The 18,016-nt window shown below is 40.1% G+C and overlaps 1 protein-coding gene across 7 annotated transcripts in view; it reads right to left on the reverse strand.

Annotated features, from left to right (window-relative positions):
• patj (PATJ crumbs cell polarity complex component) overlaps window positions 1-18,016 on the reverse strand; it is a 226,077-nt gene that overhangs the window by 190,627 nt on the left and 17,434 nt on the right. For all 7 annotated transcript variants that reach the window (XM_052011643.1, XM_052011644.1, XM_052011648.1 and 4 more), the window contains exons 9-11: window positions 14,470-14,569; window positions 13,074-13,162; window positions 3,876-4,005 (exon numbers count right to left, since the gene is read on the reverse strand). In XM_052011643.1, the coding sequence (XP_051867603.1) occupies window positions 3,876-4,005; window positions 13,074-13,162; window positions 14,470-14,569 (319 nt within the window). The remainder of the gene's footprint in view (window positions 1-3,875; window positions 4,006-13,073; window positions 13,163-14,469; window positions 14,570-18,016) is intronic.

The raw sequence follows: 18,016 nt of genomic DNA on the forward strand, positions 1-18,016 counted from the left end.
GGATTTTAACTTTCCACATATTGACTGGGACTCCCACACTGTGAAAGGGCTGGATGGCTTAGAATTTGTCAAATGTATTCAGGAAAGTTTTCTAAATCAATATATAGAGGTACCAACGAGAGAGAATGCAATACTTGGTCTCCTATTAGGGAACCAGACAGGTCAGGCGATAGAAGTATGCGTAGGTGAGCATTTTGGGTCCAGTGACCATAATGTCATTAGTTTCAAGTTAATTATGGGTAAGGATAGGTCTGGTCCTCGAGTTGAGGTTCTAACTTGGAGAAGGGCCAATTTTGTGGAATGAGAAAGGATCTAGGAAAAGTAGATTGGGATGAGTTGTTTTCTGGCCAGGATGTGCTCAGTAAGTGGAAGGCCTTCAAAGGCGAAATTTTGAGAGTACAGAATTTGCATGTTCCTGCCAGGATTAAAGGCAAAGTTAAAAAGCATACGGAACCTTGGTTTTCAAAAGATATTGGTGCTCTGGTTAAGAAAAAGAGAGAGATGTATAGCAGGTATAGGCAACCAGGAACAAATGAGGTACTTGAAGAGTATAGAAAATGTAAGAAAATACTAAAAAAGGAAATCAGGAAGGCAAAAAGGAGACATGAGGTTGCTTTGGCAGATAATGTGAAGGTAAACCCAAAGGATTTCTACAAGTATATGAAGAGTAAAAGGATAGTAAGGGACAAAATTGGTCCCCTAGAAGATCAGAGTAGACGTCTATGTGTGGAGCCTCAGGAGATGGGGGAGATCTTAAGCAGTTTTTTTGCATCAGTATTTACTCAGGAAACAGGCATAATGGATATGGAAGGAAGGGAAACAAGCACTAGTGTCATGGAACACATAGAGATTAAAGAGGAGGAGGTGCTTGCTGCTTTACAGCGAATAAAGGTAGATAAATCCCCCGGGCCAGACAAGATATTTCCTCGGACCTTGAGAGAGACTAGTGTAGAAATTGCAGGGGCCCTGGCAGCTATATTTAAAATATCCTTAGCCATGGGTGCGGTGCCAGAGGACTGGAGGGTAGCTCATGTTGTTCCGTGGTTTAAAAAAGGCTCTAAAAGTAAACCAGGTAATTATAGGCCGGTGACCCTGACATCAGTAGTAGGTAAATTATTGGAAGGTGTTCTGAGAGATCGGATATACAAGTATTTGGACAGCCAAGGGCTGATTAAGGATAGTCAGCATGGCTTTGTGCATGGTAGATCGTGTTTAACGAATCTTGTAGAGTTTTTCGAGGAGGTTACCAAGAAAGTAGATGAAGGAAAGGCTGTGGATGTTGTCTACATGGACTTTAGTAAGGCTTTTGACAAGGTCCCACATGGGAGGTTAGTTCAGAAGGTTCAGCCACTAGGTATCCATGGAAAGGTTGTAAACTGGATTCGAAATTGGCTGTGTGGGAGAAGACAGAGAGTGGAGGTGGATGATTGTTTCTCAGAATGGAGGCCTGTAACTAGTGGTGTGCCTCAGGGATCTGTGCTGGGGCCATTGTTTGTCGTCTATATCAACGATCTAGGTGATAATGTGGTAAATTGGATCAGCAAGTTTGCTGATGACACTAAGATTGGAGGCGTAGTGGACAGCGAGGAAGGCTTTCAAAGCTTGCAGAGGGATCTGAACCAACTGAAAGAATTGTCCAGAAAACGGCAGATGGAATTTAATGCAGACAAGTCTGAGGTGTTTCATTTTGGAAGGACAAATCAAGGTAGGACATACACAGTAAATGGTAGGGCACTGAGGAGTGCGGAGGAACAAAGAGATCTGGGAGTTCAGATACATAATTCCCTGAAAGTGGTGTCTCAGGTAGACAGGGTTGTAAAGAAGGCTTTTGGCATCGTGGCATTCATAAATCAAAGTATTGAGTATAGGAGTTGGGATGTTATGGTGAGGTTGTATAAGACATTGGTGAGGCCAAATTTGGAGTATTGTGTGCAGTTCTGGTCACCTAACTATAGGAAGGATGTCAGTAAGATTGAACAAGTGCAGAGGAGATTTACTAGAATGTTGCTGGGTCTTCAGGAGTTGAGTTACAGGGAAAGATTGAACAGGTTAGGACTTTACTCCTTGGAGCATAGAAGAATGAGGGGAGATTTGATAGAGGTTTACAAGATTATGAGGGGTATAGACAGAGTTAATGCAAGCAGGCTCTTTCCACCTAGATTAGGGGAGAGAAGTACGAGAGGACATAGCTTTAGGGTGAAAGGGGAAAGGTTTAGGGGGAACATTAGGGGGAACTTCTTCACTCAGAGAGTGGTGGGAGTGTGGAACGGGCTGCCATCTGACGTGGTAAATGCGGGCTCACTCTTGAGTTTTAAGAATAAATTGGATAGATACATGGACGGGAGAGACCTGGAGGGTTATGGACTGGGTGCAGGTAAGTGGGACTAGTGGAATAACGTTTTGGCACAGACTAGAATGGTCGAATGGCCTGTTTTCTGTGCTGTAGTGTTCTATGGTTCTACAGTCTCACTTATGAAACTGTAATTAAGGTGTGTTAGATGCAAGATACAAGTACCAGTGTAAATGTGCCTCTGGTCTCATATTTCTCCTGGTAGAGTACTTCTCATCTTCAGCTTCCACCCACCTCCTGCACTACTCCAACCTCATAATCCAATCTATATGTACATAACAGACAACAGATATCATGGCTCTGGATCAAGAGATGGAAAGTAGAATTAACCTAGGATCAATTTTTGGCCCATATGGGCACGATGGGCTGAATGTATCATAAATTCCTATAATTTTCTCTGCCATGGGATTACAGATTGAGCCACAAATTATGTCATTGTTAACAAAAGAGGTAGATGTCCACTGAAAGAATTTGGAAAAGTTTAAAAATACACAGGTACAGACCACCAATGACCCGTTTTTAAAATCTGTAAGCAGAATTAGTCTGGTAAATGCAGTTATTTCAGCCTGTTCCTGTTCTTGCCCCATGGAACTTATTTTTTTCTATAATGCCACTATTTTTCCACACATATCGGTATTTCCCCATCTAATTGGCAACATTTCCAATCCACCAATTTAACAGGTCCTAGTTTTCTCGTCCAAACCATCTAATTTTCAATGCAAGCATCATCATTCTCTACCAGACTGAACTTGTTCCTACATTGAACAACTTCTTCTTTGACTCTGTTCACACCTTTCAAGTAAAAGGTTTAGCAATGTAAGCCCTGGTGGGTAACAGCCATGCTTCCCTCTTGCAGTCATGCTCAGGTCTGCTCTGTTCTTTCCTTGGCATATTTCCTGCTCTTGCACCAAACAGGAACGGATCATCAACATTATTGCCAATTTCAAGCTTCATTTCACCATCCCATGTCCATCTCCAACTTTTTCCTTTCCTTTCTCAGCTCCTCTATCTCCATTCCTGTGAACTGTCCTGCAAATGTCATCCACTGAGCTCAGTCTTCCACAACTAACTTTACTCCTCTTCTTCTTACCCCAATTCCCCTTTTAATAAGAATTCCCGTATTTTCTCTTATTTTCATCTTCTCTGTTCAACACGTCTTCCTATATGTTTTCCTTTTGCCTTGGTGTGGATTCCCCTCCATCATAATTGACTGTGCCTTGACCATGTCCATTCCACTGCTGATATGCCTGCTTTCACGCATCCCTCAGATTATGATTCTGCTATTTCCGCTTTCACCTCCTCTAGACCCATCTAATGTTCCCTTTCTTGTCTTATTATCAACCCTTTTTCTTTGGTGATTGAATTTCTCCTGTCTTCCATTCCATCACAGACCATCCTTTTATCCTTCCCTCTCCTCTGCCCTTTCTCTGCATCATAAAACTTATTTTCTAGCTTTCCCCAGTTGTGAAGGTCACCAGTCTAAACAGTTAAATTGTATTCAGGTTGAAGGTACAATATAAATTACCTTTTTCAAAGGATTCGTAGTCATTACAAATCTTCTTCCTTGCTAGTGTAAGGTTGACAGTTTTTCCAGTGTTTCGTAAAGCATCAATTGCTTCTTGGTTTGTAAGTCCCTGAATATCAATTCCATCAACCTTCAAAAACATCAATGAAAATGACAATAAACCTCCGCATAACTCAAGAATTAAAACTTCTTATGCGAGAAAACAAGATCAAACAATCTTAAATCAATGGCCTGAATTTTGCTGTTGCTGTTCTAATGTGAGAAAATTTGCCATCACTATACCATGAACTACACAGTGATTTCTGGAGTATCCACAGGAAATCCAGATGCTGTTGTTGACAATTCCATGCTCCCCTCAGATAAGCATTTCAAAACAAATAATAAGAAAAATATCTATTTTGCTTTCTTTATTTTTTACATTGGTACTGAATTTGTGGAAAAAATTCTTGACAGAAATGTGCATCCATCTCCAGTGACTCTCCTTGTATAAATGTTGGGAGATCTTTCTGCAGCAAGGCCTCATGTGGTGTTCCCTTATGCAGACTGAAAAGGGCATCACATAAGACAGCCGAAACTAACTCCTCTCAAAAAATCTGACAGGAGGCTAATTCACAACCAGAGTAGCCAAAAAGTCTGTATACTTTAATTTTACTTTGAAATGCTCTGAATGCTTCTGAGACAGTCAAGATCATGAAGTAACATGAAAAGTCAGAGTCACAGAGCATGGAAAAATACCCTCCAACCTATGAATTGCAAACTGACTGTCAAGTACCCACCTTGACTAATCCTATACTAATCAATTAAAAAAAGTTAAATACATAAAAACTTGAAAAATCCTAAAACACTTCAAAAATATTGGTAACAAGCGAGAGATATTTTAAATTAATAAGGCACAGCAACTTCCTGAAATTCTTGTTCAAACATACAGTCCTGAAAATCTCAAATTTACAAGTAATGACAGCAAAGGTCAGTAGTTTCACTGTCTTAACTCTTGCAAATTCCAGCCTGAAATTTCAACTTCTACCACAAACTTGTGTTCCAATATTAATTTTGTGCTCTATTTAACAGGACACTGGGCTGAATTGATAAAGGGTCATCAACCTGAAATGTTAACTGTTTCTTTTTCCAAAGATGCTGTCTGCCTCATTGAGTATTTCCAGCAATTTTTGTTTTCATTTACCTTTGCACTATTGCCTGCCTGCCTATTCAAAGCTGTGCATAGAACGAATCTCTCAAGCACCACTGAGATAATTAATTGTGAGAACAAAGGTCAGCATACCTCTCTCCCCACCTTTAATATACACAAAAAAATTCTACAATTCAATTAAACATCTGAAAATAAAATACAAGCAACAGAAAAATATCTGTTCTGTGGTTGTAGATCCATAAATATTTACCATACTTGAGAAGATTTGCATTTTTGTAATCCTACACACTAATGCTCCAATTTCCAAAGTCTTTACTTGAGAATATATATCAGTTCAGTCTGAAGTCAGGTAACAAATCACAGATATTAATGTTTAAACAAAACACAGAAAGATCTTGCCCTCCAATATTTGAATACAAAGGAAACTAGTAACCAAGTATTAGCATTTGTGATATCTGACTTATATAAAGGCTAATATTAGGCAAACTCCAAACTAGGTAATGTCATTTATCACAACTTGTTCAACTGAATGGGGAATTCAATTCACAGAAGATCAGCACAACAAGCGCTGTCACTATTATGAGTGACCTCTGATTAAAAATTTCCAAGATTCTGACAGTATCATAGGAAATATCATCTGATCAATAATTTACCACAAACTTGGTGTAATTTCATTCATGTCATGTAATGTCCAACAATTTAATAGATTTTCTACCAAGGGATTAAATTCTGTAAGAAAATGCTGTAAACTTACTGAAAATAATTAATGGGCTGGATCATGCTCAACTCAACAATGCCTCACACAGAGTCAAAGTCATACAACGCAGGAAAAGGGCCCTTCTGCACACAGAGTCCAGACTGACCATCAGGCACCCTTTTATACACAATCCCATTTTATTCTCTCCTCACTTCCAATAACTCCCACAAGGTTCTACCACTCACCTCCATGCTCAGAGCAATTTACAGTGGCCAATTAATCTACCGACACGCACACTTTTGGAATGTGGAAGGAAATCAGAGCACCTGGAGGAAACCCACACATCACAGGGAGAACGTGCAAACTTCACACTGATCGAGCCAGAGATCAGGAGCAAACCCTAGAGCTGTGAGACAGAAGCTCTACTAGTTGCATTGCTGTGCCCATACTAACCCTCCAAATGATGCTGGCAAGCTACATCGACCTTTTGCAGCCCCAGAGGGCGAATTGGCCTCCTGGCCTTGCTGCTGTAGCTAGTCTGTGAAGCAAAATGGTCTGCCTGTGACAATGATGTTTCACATGTTGAATTGAGGCCCAGCCCCCTAGAATGCCTTTCTATGTTAATGCTGTCAAAAGAATTTCAGTATTTCTAAATATCTCTGAAGCATTTAAAAACTGTTTAAAGATATTTAATTACAAAACTAAATATCATTTAAAAATAAAAAGGTAGAAATAATAAATTAAAAGTACTTTCAATTGAAATAAAGAAATTTCAAACCTCAGTATTAATTAAAATATGAAGCCTTACCTACACTTAATTTTTCAATCTAAGTCAGCAACTCAGAAAAATGACAAATGACAAAATAACAGCAATGGCTGGCATAAAAGTGAGAGGCAGAAATGAGAAATGCATCTAGCCCTCAGCTCAGCATGGAATCACTGGATTTCATTACCATCGCCAAGTGACAACACCCTGGGAGTCTCCATTGACCAAATGGAATAGCCACAAATTATGCAACTACATTAAAAGGTCAGAGGCTGGATATTCTGCAGCAAATGCCTCTTGCCTCTCCAAAGCCTTTCCACTATCAAAAAAGCACAAATCAGCATTGTGATGAAATACTTCCCACCCCATGTGTGCAAATGCAACTCCAACAATATTCAAGGAGCTCAACACCATTCAGCACAAAGCAGCACACTTGACTAGTAAGTTAAACATTCACTCCCTATGACACACAGTGGCTGCATTGTGTACCATCTACTATTTACTCACTTTGGCTCCTCCCACAACATCTTCTAATCTTGCAACCTCTGTCATTAAGGAGGACAAGAGATTCAGGTGCATGGGATTACCACCACCTGCCTACTCCATTCCAAGTCACATACTACTTCAAGTTTGAAATATGTGGTCATTCCTTCACTGTCACTGAGTGCGAATGTAGGAACTATTGGAAATACTGTCCTTCTCAGTCTCACCTGCAACCAAAAATGAATAAAACCATAGAACCATACAAACACTACAGCACAGAAACAGGCCATTCGGCCCTTCTAGTCTATGCTGAAACTTTATTCCACTCGTCCCATTGACCTCCAGACCTCTCCCATCCATGTATCCATCCAATTTATTCTTAAAACTGTAGAGTGAGCCCCACATTTACCACGTCAGATGGCAGTTCGTTCCATACTCCATCACTCTCTGAGTGAAGAAGTTCCCCCTAATGTTCCCCCTAAACCTTTCCCCTTTCACCCTAAAGCCATGTCCTCTCATACTTATCTCCCCTAATCTAGGTGGAAAGAGCCTACTTGCATTTACTCTGTATATACCCCTCATAATTTTGTAAACCTCTATCAAATCTCCCCTCATTCTTCTATGCTCCAAGGAATAAAGTCCTAACCTGTTCAATCTTTCCCTGTAACTCAACTCCTGAAGACCCGGCAACATTCTAGTAAATCTCCTCTGCACTCTTTCAATCTTACTGACATCCTTCCTATAGTTAGGTGACCAGAACTGCACACAATACTCCAAATTTGGCCTCACCAATGTCTTATACGACCTCACCATAACATCCCAACTCCTGTATTCAAAAAATTTGATTTATGAATGCCCAGGATGCCAAAAGCCTTCTTTACAACCCTGTCTACCCGTGACGCCACTTTCAGGGAATTATGTATCTGAACTCCCAGATCTCTTTGTTCCTCCGCACTCCTCAGTGCCCTACCATTTACTGTGTATGTCCTACCTTGATTTGTCCTTCCAAAATGCAACACCTCACACTTGTCTGCATTAAATTCCATCTGCCATTTTCTGGCCCATTTTTCCAGTTGGGTCCAGATCCCTCTGAAGCTTTGAAAGCCTTCCTCGCTGTCCACAACTCCTCCAATCTTAGTGTCATCAGCAAACTTGCTGATCCAATTTACCACATTATCATCTAGATCATTGATATAGACGACAAACAACAATGGACCCAGTACAGATCTCTGAGGCACACCACTAGTCACAGGCTTCCTGTCTGAGAAACAATCGTCCACACAAGGCCAATTTCGAATCCAGCTTACAACCTTTCCATGGATACCTAGTGTCTGAACCTTCTGAACTAAGCTCCCATCTGGGATCTTGTCAAAGGCCTTACTAAAGTCCATGTAGACAATATCCACAGCATTTCCTTCATCTACTTCCTTGGTAACCTCCTCAAAAAAACTCTACAAGATTCGTTAAACACAATCTACCACGCACAAAGCCATGCTGACTATCCTTAATCAGCCCTTGGCTGTCCAATACTTGTATATCCGATCTTCAGACACCTTCCAATAATTTACCTACTACTGATGTCAGGGTCACCGGCCTGTAATTAACTGGTTTACTTTTTGAGCCTTCTTTAAACAACGGAACAACATGAGCTTCCCTCCAGTCCTCTGGCACCGCACCCGTGGTAAAGGACATTTTAAATATATCTGCCAGGGCCCCTGCAATTTCTACACTAGTCTCTCTCAAGGTCTGAGGAAATATCATGTCAGGCCCAGGGGATTTACCTACCTTTATTCGCTGTAAGGCAGCAAGCACCTCCTCCTCTTTAATCTCTATGTGTTCCATGACACTATTGCCTGTTTCCATTCCTTCCATATCCACTATGCCAGTTTCCTGAGTAAATACTGATGCAAAAAAACTGTTTAAAATCTCCCCCATCTCCTGAGGCTGCACACATAGCTGACCACTCTGATCTCTACGGGACCAATTTTGTCCCTTACTATCCTTTTACTCTTAATATACTTGCAGAAACCCTCAGGTTTACCTTCACATTATCTGCCAGAGTAACCTCATGCCTTCTTTTTGCCTTCCTGATTTCCTTCTTTAGTATTTTCTTACATTTTCTATACTCTTCAAGTACCTCATTTGTTCCTAGTTGCCTATACCTGCTATACACCTCTCTCTTTTTCTTAACCAGATCGCCAATATCCCTTGAAATAAAATAAAAATAGTCATTTTTACCATAATGACCAATAATTGTTTAATAAAAGACACCATTTAATGAAATACATCTTGCATGTAGATATAGAATTAAAGCTTATTGCCTTCAATCATTAAAATACAAAACAATACCATCTCCTAAACCAGCACCAAGCAAATTCTTGATTTTATGGCATCAACCAACAACAGATCTTTCAAATCATCTGACAATAACCAACCTTTATTTAAGGGCAATAAACATGTTAGAAAAATGTTTAATAAAAATACTTACTTAAACAGCTGTCACAGCTGTAGAAAGGGAGGATGTCCTAGAGGAACCATCCATAGAGTCAGTGTGGGTGGAAGTCAGAAAAAGGAAGCGAGCAATCACTCTATTGGGAGTATTCTACAGACCCCCCCAATAGCAGCAGAGATGCTGAGGAGCAGATCAGGAGACAGATTTTGGAGAGGTGCAAAAATAACAGGGTTGTTGTCATGGCTGATTTCAACTTCCTTAATATTGATTGGCACCTCCTTACTGTAAAGGGGATAGATGGGACACAGTTTGTTAGGTGTGTACAGGAAGGATTCCTGACACAGTATGTGGACAGGCCGACAAGAGGAGAGGCCATACTGGACCTGGTACTAGGCAATAAGTCTGGTCAGGTTTCAGATCTCTCAGTGGGAGAGCATTTTGGAGATAGTGACCATAATTCCTTGACCTTTACCATAGCCTTGGAGAGGGATAGGAGCAGACGATATGGGAAAGTATTTAAATGGGGGAGGGGGAATTATGATGCTATTAGGCAGGAATTTGGGAGCGTAAATTGGGAACAGATGTTCTTGGAGAAGTGCACAGCGGAAATGTGGAGGTTGTTTAAGGAATAATTGAAGAGTGAAGGAACCGTGGTTGACACGAGATGTAGAATGTCTTGTCAAGAGGAAGAAAGAAGCTTACCTGAGGTTTAGAAAGCATGGATCAGACAGGGCTCTGGAGCATTACAAGGTAGCCAGGAGGGAGCTTAAGAATGGACTTAGGAGAGCTAGAAGGGCACATGAGAAGACCTTGGTGAGTAGGATCAAGGAAAACACCAAGGCGTTCTACATGTATGTGAAAAATAAGAGGATGTCTAGAGTGAGGGTAGGACTGATCAGGGATAAAAGAGGAAACATAAGCCTGGAGTCGGAAGAGGTAGGGGAGGTCCGTAATGAATACTTTGCTTCAGTATTCACCAGAGAGAGAGACCTTGATGTTTGTGAGGATGGCGTACGACAGGCTGATATGCTAGGACATGTCGACGCGAGGAAAGAGGATGTGCTGGAACTTTTGAAAAACATTAGGACAGGTAAGTCACCAGGGCCGGATGGGATATATCCAAGGTTATTACGGGAAGCAGGGGAAGAGATTGCTGCGGCTTTGGTGACGATCTTTGCGTCCTCACTGGCCACAGGAGTAGCGCCAGATGATTGGAGGGTTGCAAATGTTGTTCCTTTGTTTAAGAAAGGGAGTAGAGATAACCCTGTGAATTACAGACCAGTGAGTCATACTTCAGTGGTGGGAAAATTACTGAAGAAGATTCTTAGAGACAGGACTTATGGGCATTTGGAGAAGCATAGGCTGATTAGGGACAGTGAGCATGGCTATGTGAGGGGCAGGTCGTGCCTCACGAGCCTGATTGAATTCTTTGAGGATGTGACAAAGCACATTGATGAAGGTAGAGCAATGGATGTTGTGTACATGGATTTTAGTAAGGCATTTGATAAGGTTCCTCATGGAAGGCTTATTCAGAAAGTCAGGAGGCATGGGATCCAGGGAAACTTGGCTGTGTGGATTAAGAATTGGTTCGCCCATAGAAGACAGAGGGTGGTGGTACATGAAGCGTATTCTGCCTGGAGTTTGGTGACCAGTGGTGTTCCGCAGGGATCTGTTCCGGGACCCCAGCTCTTTGCAATTTTTATAAATTACTTGGATGAAGATGTGGAAGGGTGGGTTAGTAAGTTTGCTGATGATACAAAGGTTGGTGGTGTAGTGGACAGTGTAAAAGGTTGCTGTAGATTACAACAGGATATTGATAAAATGCAGACCTGGGCTGAGAAGTAGCAGAGAGAGTTCAACGCAGAAAAGTGTGAAGTGATACACTTCAGGAGATCGAATTCAAAGGCAGAATACAAGGTTAATGGCAGGACTCTTAGCAGTGTGGAGGAACAGAGGGATCATGGGGTCCAGTCCATAGATCCCTCAAGGTTGTCACGCAGGTCAATAGGGTTGTTAAGAAGGCGGATGGTGTGTTGCCTTCATTAGTCGGGGTATTGAGTTCAAGAGCTGCGAGGTGATGTTGCAGCTCTATACAACTCTGGTTAGACCACACTTGGAGAATTGTGTTCAGTTCTGATCGCCTCATTATAGGAAGGATGTGGAAGCTTTAGAGAGGGTGCAGAGGAGATTTACCAGGATGTTGCCTGGATTGGAGAGCATGTCTTATGAGGATAGGTTGAGTGAGCTAGGGCTTTTCTCTTTGGAGAGGAGGATGAGAAGTGACTTGATAGAGGTATACAAGATGATAAAAGGCATAGATTGAGTGGACAGTTAGAGACTTTTTCCCAGAGTGACAATGGCTAACACAAAGGGACATAATTTTAAGGTGATTGGAGGAAGGTATAAGGGGGATGTCAGGGGTAAGTTTTTTCTTTACACAGGTGCATGCGTGGAATGCACTGCCTGCAGAGGTTGTGGGGGCAGATACATTAGGGACATATAAAAGACTCTTAGATAGACACATGAATGCTAGGGAAATGGGGAGTTATGTGGGAGGGAAAGGTTAGATAGATCTTAGGGCATGATAAAATGTCGGCACAACATTGTGGACTGAAGGGCCTGTACTGTGCTGTAGTGTTTCTACATTCTATATTCATATGCTATCCATCTGCTATATTTTTGTAAAATTGAATTGCAAAATTAAACATAAGCGGTCAAAGAAAGGCAAATAATTCAAGTGAAATACAGATACAAATAGACTCAAACAGAATGGTAATTGATGTTAAGAAACCAAAAGTGATGAGTAATTTGTACAACTTAATGTCTAAAACGTTTCAAAAGGTTAGTTATCTCTAATGGAGATCTAAGAGACTGTAGATGCTGGAATATGGAGCAAAAAACAAACTACTGGAGGAACTCAATGGATGACGCAGCATCTGTGGAGGCAAAGGGATGGTCAGTTTTGGGTTAAAACCTTCCATCAGGACTGAGTGTAGAAGAGAGATGGTATAAAACAGTGAGAGAGAGGGTGAGGCAGGGGCTGGGAAGCAATAGGTGGATCAAGGTGGGAAGGGGGATGATGGACAGATGCAGCCAGGTGGAGGAGAGCGAAGAGTGGAGTCAGACATTTGCTGTCTCCTTTTTTGTAACCTCTGTCCTTATCTGTTTCTACCTATCACCACCTGCCATTGTCTCCTGACTCCACTCCTCCCCCTCCTGGCTCCATCTATCAATCATTTCCCTCCTCACCTGGTTCCATCCTGTCACTTGCCAGCCCTTGTCTCATGTTGCTTTATACTGGCTATCATCTCTCTGCACACTCAATCTGATGCAGGGTCTTGACTCTAGTCAGGAGACAACGGTAGGTGGTGATAGGTAGAAACAGATAAGGACAGAGGTTTAAAAAAAAGGAGACAGCAAATGTCTGCACACTCAATCTGATGCAGGGTCTTGACCCAAAACCTTGACCATCCCTTTGCCGCCACACATGTAGCTTGACTTGCTAAGTTCCACCAGCAATTTGCTTCTCACTCTAGTTATTTCTAGTGATGTCTTTTATTAATTTGGGTGACTATGAAGAATAACTCACAATCCAGTGTGTGAAACATTAACAAATAAGGAATTATTACAATTCAAGATAAAATGTTACTTACAGCAATGATCCTGTCTTGAACCTGAATACATCCACTTTGTTCTGCAGCACTCCCTGGTATTATGCTTTTCACAAAAATTCCAGAGGTATCTGTAAATTATAGTATTGAACTATTCTGTTTAATAATTTCACCAGCAGCTCTAGTAGTGTAACATGGCAACATTTAAGAGGCATTTGGACAGGCGCAGGAACAGGCAGGGAATGGAGGGATAAAGAGTATGGGAAAGTAGATGGGATTAGTTTTGGACTGGCATCATGGTTAGCACAGAGATCATGGGCCGAAGGCCTGTTCTGTGCTGAACTGTTCTATAGTCTATCTAACATACAAATTTCACTTGCAGAGAGATTTTCAACCTCACTGGTCATAAAACAGCAGTTCTTATTTACTCACAAAACCACTAGCATTTGTGAACACTGTTTCCCTGAAACCTTGCTATTTTCAGGGACCAACACTCAAACTGCATTCATTACCCCCTCTGAGGTCTGTGGCCACCTACAACTTCAGAAGTAACCTCATATGTGTGCACCTTAATTGTTTTGGCCATAGAGATCAAGTTCATGGTCGCTCTACACGTCCACCCTCCATATCATTCCAAATTGCTGCTGGTTGGGATATCAACCAACTCCGTAGCAAATGAATGGAGACTTCATCTACTCTTCCTTCGGCCTACCAGAACAGGCATGAGCATTTGCCTGCACTACAAACTTCCTCAAAGTTCACACATTTATATACTTGTCTTTACGAAGATCTCCCTGGCAGATTAGTTCCAGAAATGCTTGAATATTGCCTGAAGGTTTTCTGTAACAACAATTCCCCACTGCCACTACACAAAAACATGTCTCTCGCAGGCACCATTCTTCACCAGCTTGCCCAGGTACCTCTGACTCACTGGCAACACTCTCTCACCCTTGTCCCATCAACACAGCATCCATTCATTCATTGACAATATTCCCCTAGAGCTGGAAGAGTGATGTTTGTATTACCTTATGATGCTTCAAGAAATGCCTAGAAAGATCCCAGTTGCTGTGTTACTGCAAGAGCTTGCAATCCATCAATACAGAATGCTGTACAATGTTAGTTTCCTTGTAGCTTTACACAGGAAAACCCAAGAAAGCTGTGGTGTTAACCTCATGTATGAAATTCTCAACATTTACACAAACAGTTTTTGGGTTACCCATAGCACTATTTTAGAGCCAGAAAAATATCATGGAGCAATTTCTAGTCACATATCCCTCAAGGAAGAGTGGAGAAATACTTGAACCAGAAATAAGGTGCAGAACTAAGAGAGGCAGCAGGATTTGTTTTGGATCACAGCGCAGACTGCTTCCATCTAATCTAAATAAATCTGTGGCTCTATATCTTTCTCATTCATAATTTTTTTGAATTGTGAACTCACCACTTTGAGAAGCACCAACATAACCAACAACTGTAATGCCCAGGCTTTGTCCATCTCTCTTGAGTTCAATATTATTAATTTCATAATTATCTGTAGAAATCTAAACCAAAACATTTTAACAAAAAATATTTTTAATGAATCTCAACTCATATGGAGCATATAGTCATTGTTAAAAATATACAAAATATCCTTACAATCAACTTCACTGTTACAGGAGTGAATTTTTTTAAATAATTTAAATGAAATTCCACAAGCAAAGGTTTTAATGAATTTTTTATTCAAATCAATTTGTTTTTGCTGATGACAGCATAAAAGAATATGGAACCTAAAAGAATGGATGGAGTTAAAATATTGATCAGCCAACATCTCAATCATGACAGAATGAGTTTGGATGATTGATTGCCCTATTCCTTCCTCTTCTGTTTTATACATACAAGATCAGAAAATTATGTAGACGATTCAGGTAGTTCAGGATTTAGTTATACAAATAAGTCTAGAACATTTTGCCTTGTAGAAAACAAGTTACCTTCGATATGTTATTCAGCAGCTAAACAGCCAAATTCCCCTTATTGGTTACTTACCTTTTTTTAAAAAAAGAGGATCCTTAGGCAACATTAGTAAATGGGGAATTGGGGAGAGATACTGAGGAAAGTTGGAGAAGGCATCGATAAATGGGCTTTGAATATGTACGGTGATTCAATATCCACAGCTCGCCAGAGTAGAAAATTCCAAGTAACCACAATGCTCACTCATCAGTCCTGTAATGCCAACTTCTTATCCCGAGTCCTATGCTCTGGATCTAGACTCTCTATTCACAGAAAACAGTCTGTCCAATTTCACATAAATGGGGATTAATAGACACTACCAATAAACAGGACAGTTTATTTAAACATTACATACTGATAATTCCACATGGGTGTTGGGTTATTAACAGAAATAAACTTAAATGCAATTATCAGTTCAAGTAATTGGTCTAGTCATTTCAACCATATTACCTCTTTTTTTTCTATCGCTCTCCCAGGATACATTGGTGCTCAATTATTTGATAAGAATAAATAGCACTTGTATTTATATTCTTACAATTTTAAAGAGCATTACTATTCAAAATACAAAGATATTCAAACACTATTATCTTTGTGAGCTATATTTTTAACTGGGGATCCAGCATCAGTTTTTGACCTTTTTCATCAGAGTACATGCCAGATTTCCAGAAATAAGAGACTGGATTGGAAAATTATTCTTTCATCTCTGGGACTCAAATTCAAATTCAATGTGGATAGATGCAATGGAAACAAACGTCACAGCAAAATTCTGCAGATGTGAGCTAATCCAATTCCCAACCACAACAAAGCCTTGGATAATGGAAAAACCTTTTGCAAGTAGTTTCATACTTGCTGATGTTCACAATGGGTATAATACAGCTCCAATAAAATGCAAAAGCACTGGAAAATTTCCAAACCTGATTTAGAAACCTAATATAAGGAGAGAAACAAAAGCTAACCCAGAAGCAGAACTCAAGTCTATTGTGCAATTCACAGCATGCAGAGCCTGATCCATACAATAGCATCAATAGTAAAATTTAACATAGTGTTATTTCTTACAGATACATTATTTGCAAATTTTAGTTCAAACAACTGTAAAGTAGACAAAATGGTATGGCAATGTTGGAAAAACATGTTATATAATTTGAAAAATAATTAAGATCTTGGTTACTTAACATCCTCAAAACATCCAAAAGCACTTCACAAACAATTAATTCCTTTCACGTGCAATCATTTTACTTTACAGATAAAGAATTAATTGCTGTACAGTTTTCTAATTTCTAAAAAAAACTCTAATATAAATCAGTTGGTTGGCACTGCCTCCACATTGTGCTTGTCCCTGTGATGCTCAAGTCTGAATGAAATACCCTCATTAAGCACACTAAAAATATTCTGACAGATCTGATGCTGGAGAAAACAACTGACAGACTGAAGAGAACTCTTCAAAAAATTAGTGAAGGATCAATTTTATAGTGTGTAGCTATTTCCTAATATCAAAATGAGAATTTGGGGAATCTAGTGAAATTCATTGACAATAATTTAGCCCAGTCCCCTGAATGTTGGTAACCTGTGAAAAGGATGTAGAGCCCCAAATTACACTGCAGAATGTATTCATCCCCTGAGGGAGACAGAAACACTCCTAGCTACTCACCACAGAGGATAATTCACGAAGCTACAAGCTTCACAAGGACCAATACAGAACACAGCTAACATTCATCTGCCATATACAGTATATTTGTGGTATTTCTAAAATTAAGGGAACTTTACAGCAATATTTAAATACATGCCCATTAACTCAGATGCAAAAACTTAGTTTAAACATCAAAAGAATAATTTGAGACTCACATCCATCAAAAAAAGCCTTTTACTCAGGGACCCCATGTGAATAAGATGAACAAGATTAATCAAGTACCACTGAGGAAATGGAAACATGTAGCAACATCTAAGTCTCCAGCATCCCCAAGAGCTCCAAAAGATCCTACCAGGTCTCCTCAATCTGAAAAAATAAAGAACTCCCAGGAACCCTTAATGCAAGTGGATTCAAAGTTTTATATGAAAACACGTAGCTGAGTTGATTTAGTTTCCTGACAATGGAAAGATATTTCCTTTTGAACCTTGCAACACTCACATCAACAACCAAAAAAAAATATTATTTCTGCCTTATTCGTACCTTCATTGTCATAGCAGCAGACTTCACAGGTCATCTAAAGAGTTTGGGAATGCAAGGTTACCAAACACTTAACATGGCAAAACAGCGAAGACTCTACGAGGGGAACCTTAAAAATACAGGAACTCCCAAGGTTATGGAAGACCTGACTTACGGAAATCGGACTTAGTGTGAATTCTGCCATAATTTTTAAAATAATTTATCAAGATAGCAAAGTTAGTTACTGAAATGCAAACTGGTATTCATTAACAACTGGATACAGTACGTTTAATTAGTTTAATTATGGGTAGCGTTAGGATGAACACAGAAGATATTCAATAAAATAAATGAATATAGGAAGTGTATAGCAGTACAATATGGGTAGCTATATAATGGAATGGATGGATGCTATCCAGCAATGTGGGGCAATTTTATTCTGATAATAGTTTCCAATTCCCAATCCTATTTAATTTGATTTTTGTGAAACCTGATTGAGTGAATTATTGGGTGGGCTTGTAAAAATCTACTGCAGTAATATCAATAACAAGTCCTTTCTTAATGCATAAAAGAATAGATTGACAGCAGCTAATTACACCCAGGGACATTTTACATCATTGAATATGGTACAAAGTGCAGCATTGCTATTGGATTGAGATAACCAAAACCCCGTTGTTCACATCCCAACTCGCAAAGTCCCTCTAGCTAATCACTTCCGTAATTGCTGACCTGCACTGACTTACAGTACAACCGGTTTATGGAGCATTCTCAGAAATGGAACGCTTATGTAACCTGGGGATTGCCTGTACTACTTATTGCTGCAGGAGACCAACTCAAATCTCTAAACTGAACACTACCTTTC

Source organism: Pristis pectinata, chromosome 3, assembly GCF_009764475.1.
Source record: "Pristis pectinata isolate sPriPec2 chromosome 3, sPriPec2.1.pri, whole genome shotgun sequence".
NCBI classification, from domain to species: Eukaryota; Metazoa; Chordata; class Chondrichthyes; order Rhinopristiformes; family Pristidae; genus Pristis; species Pristis pectinata.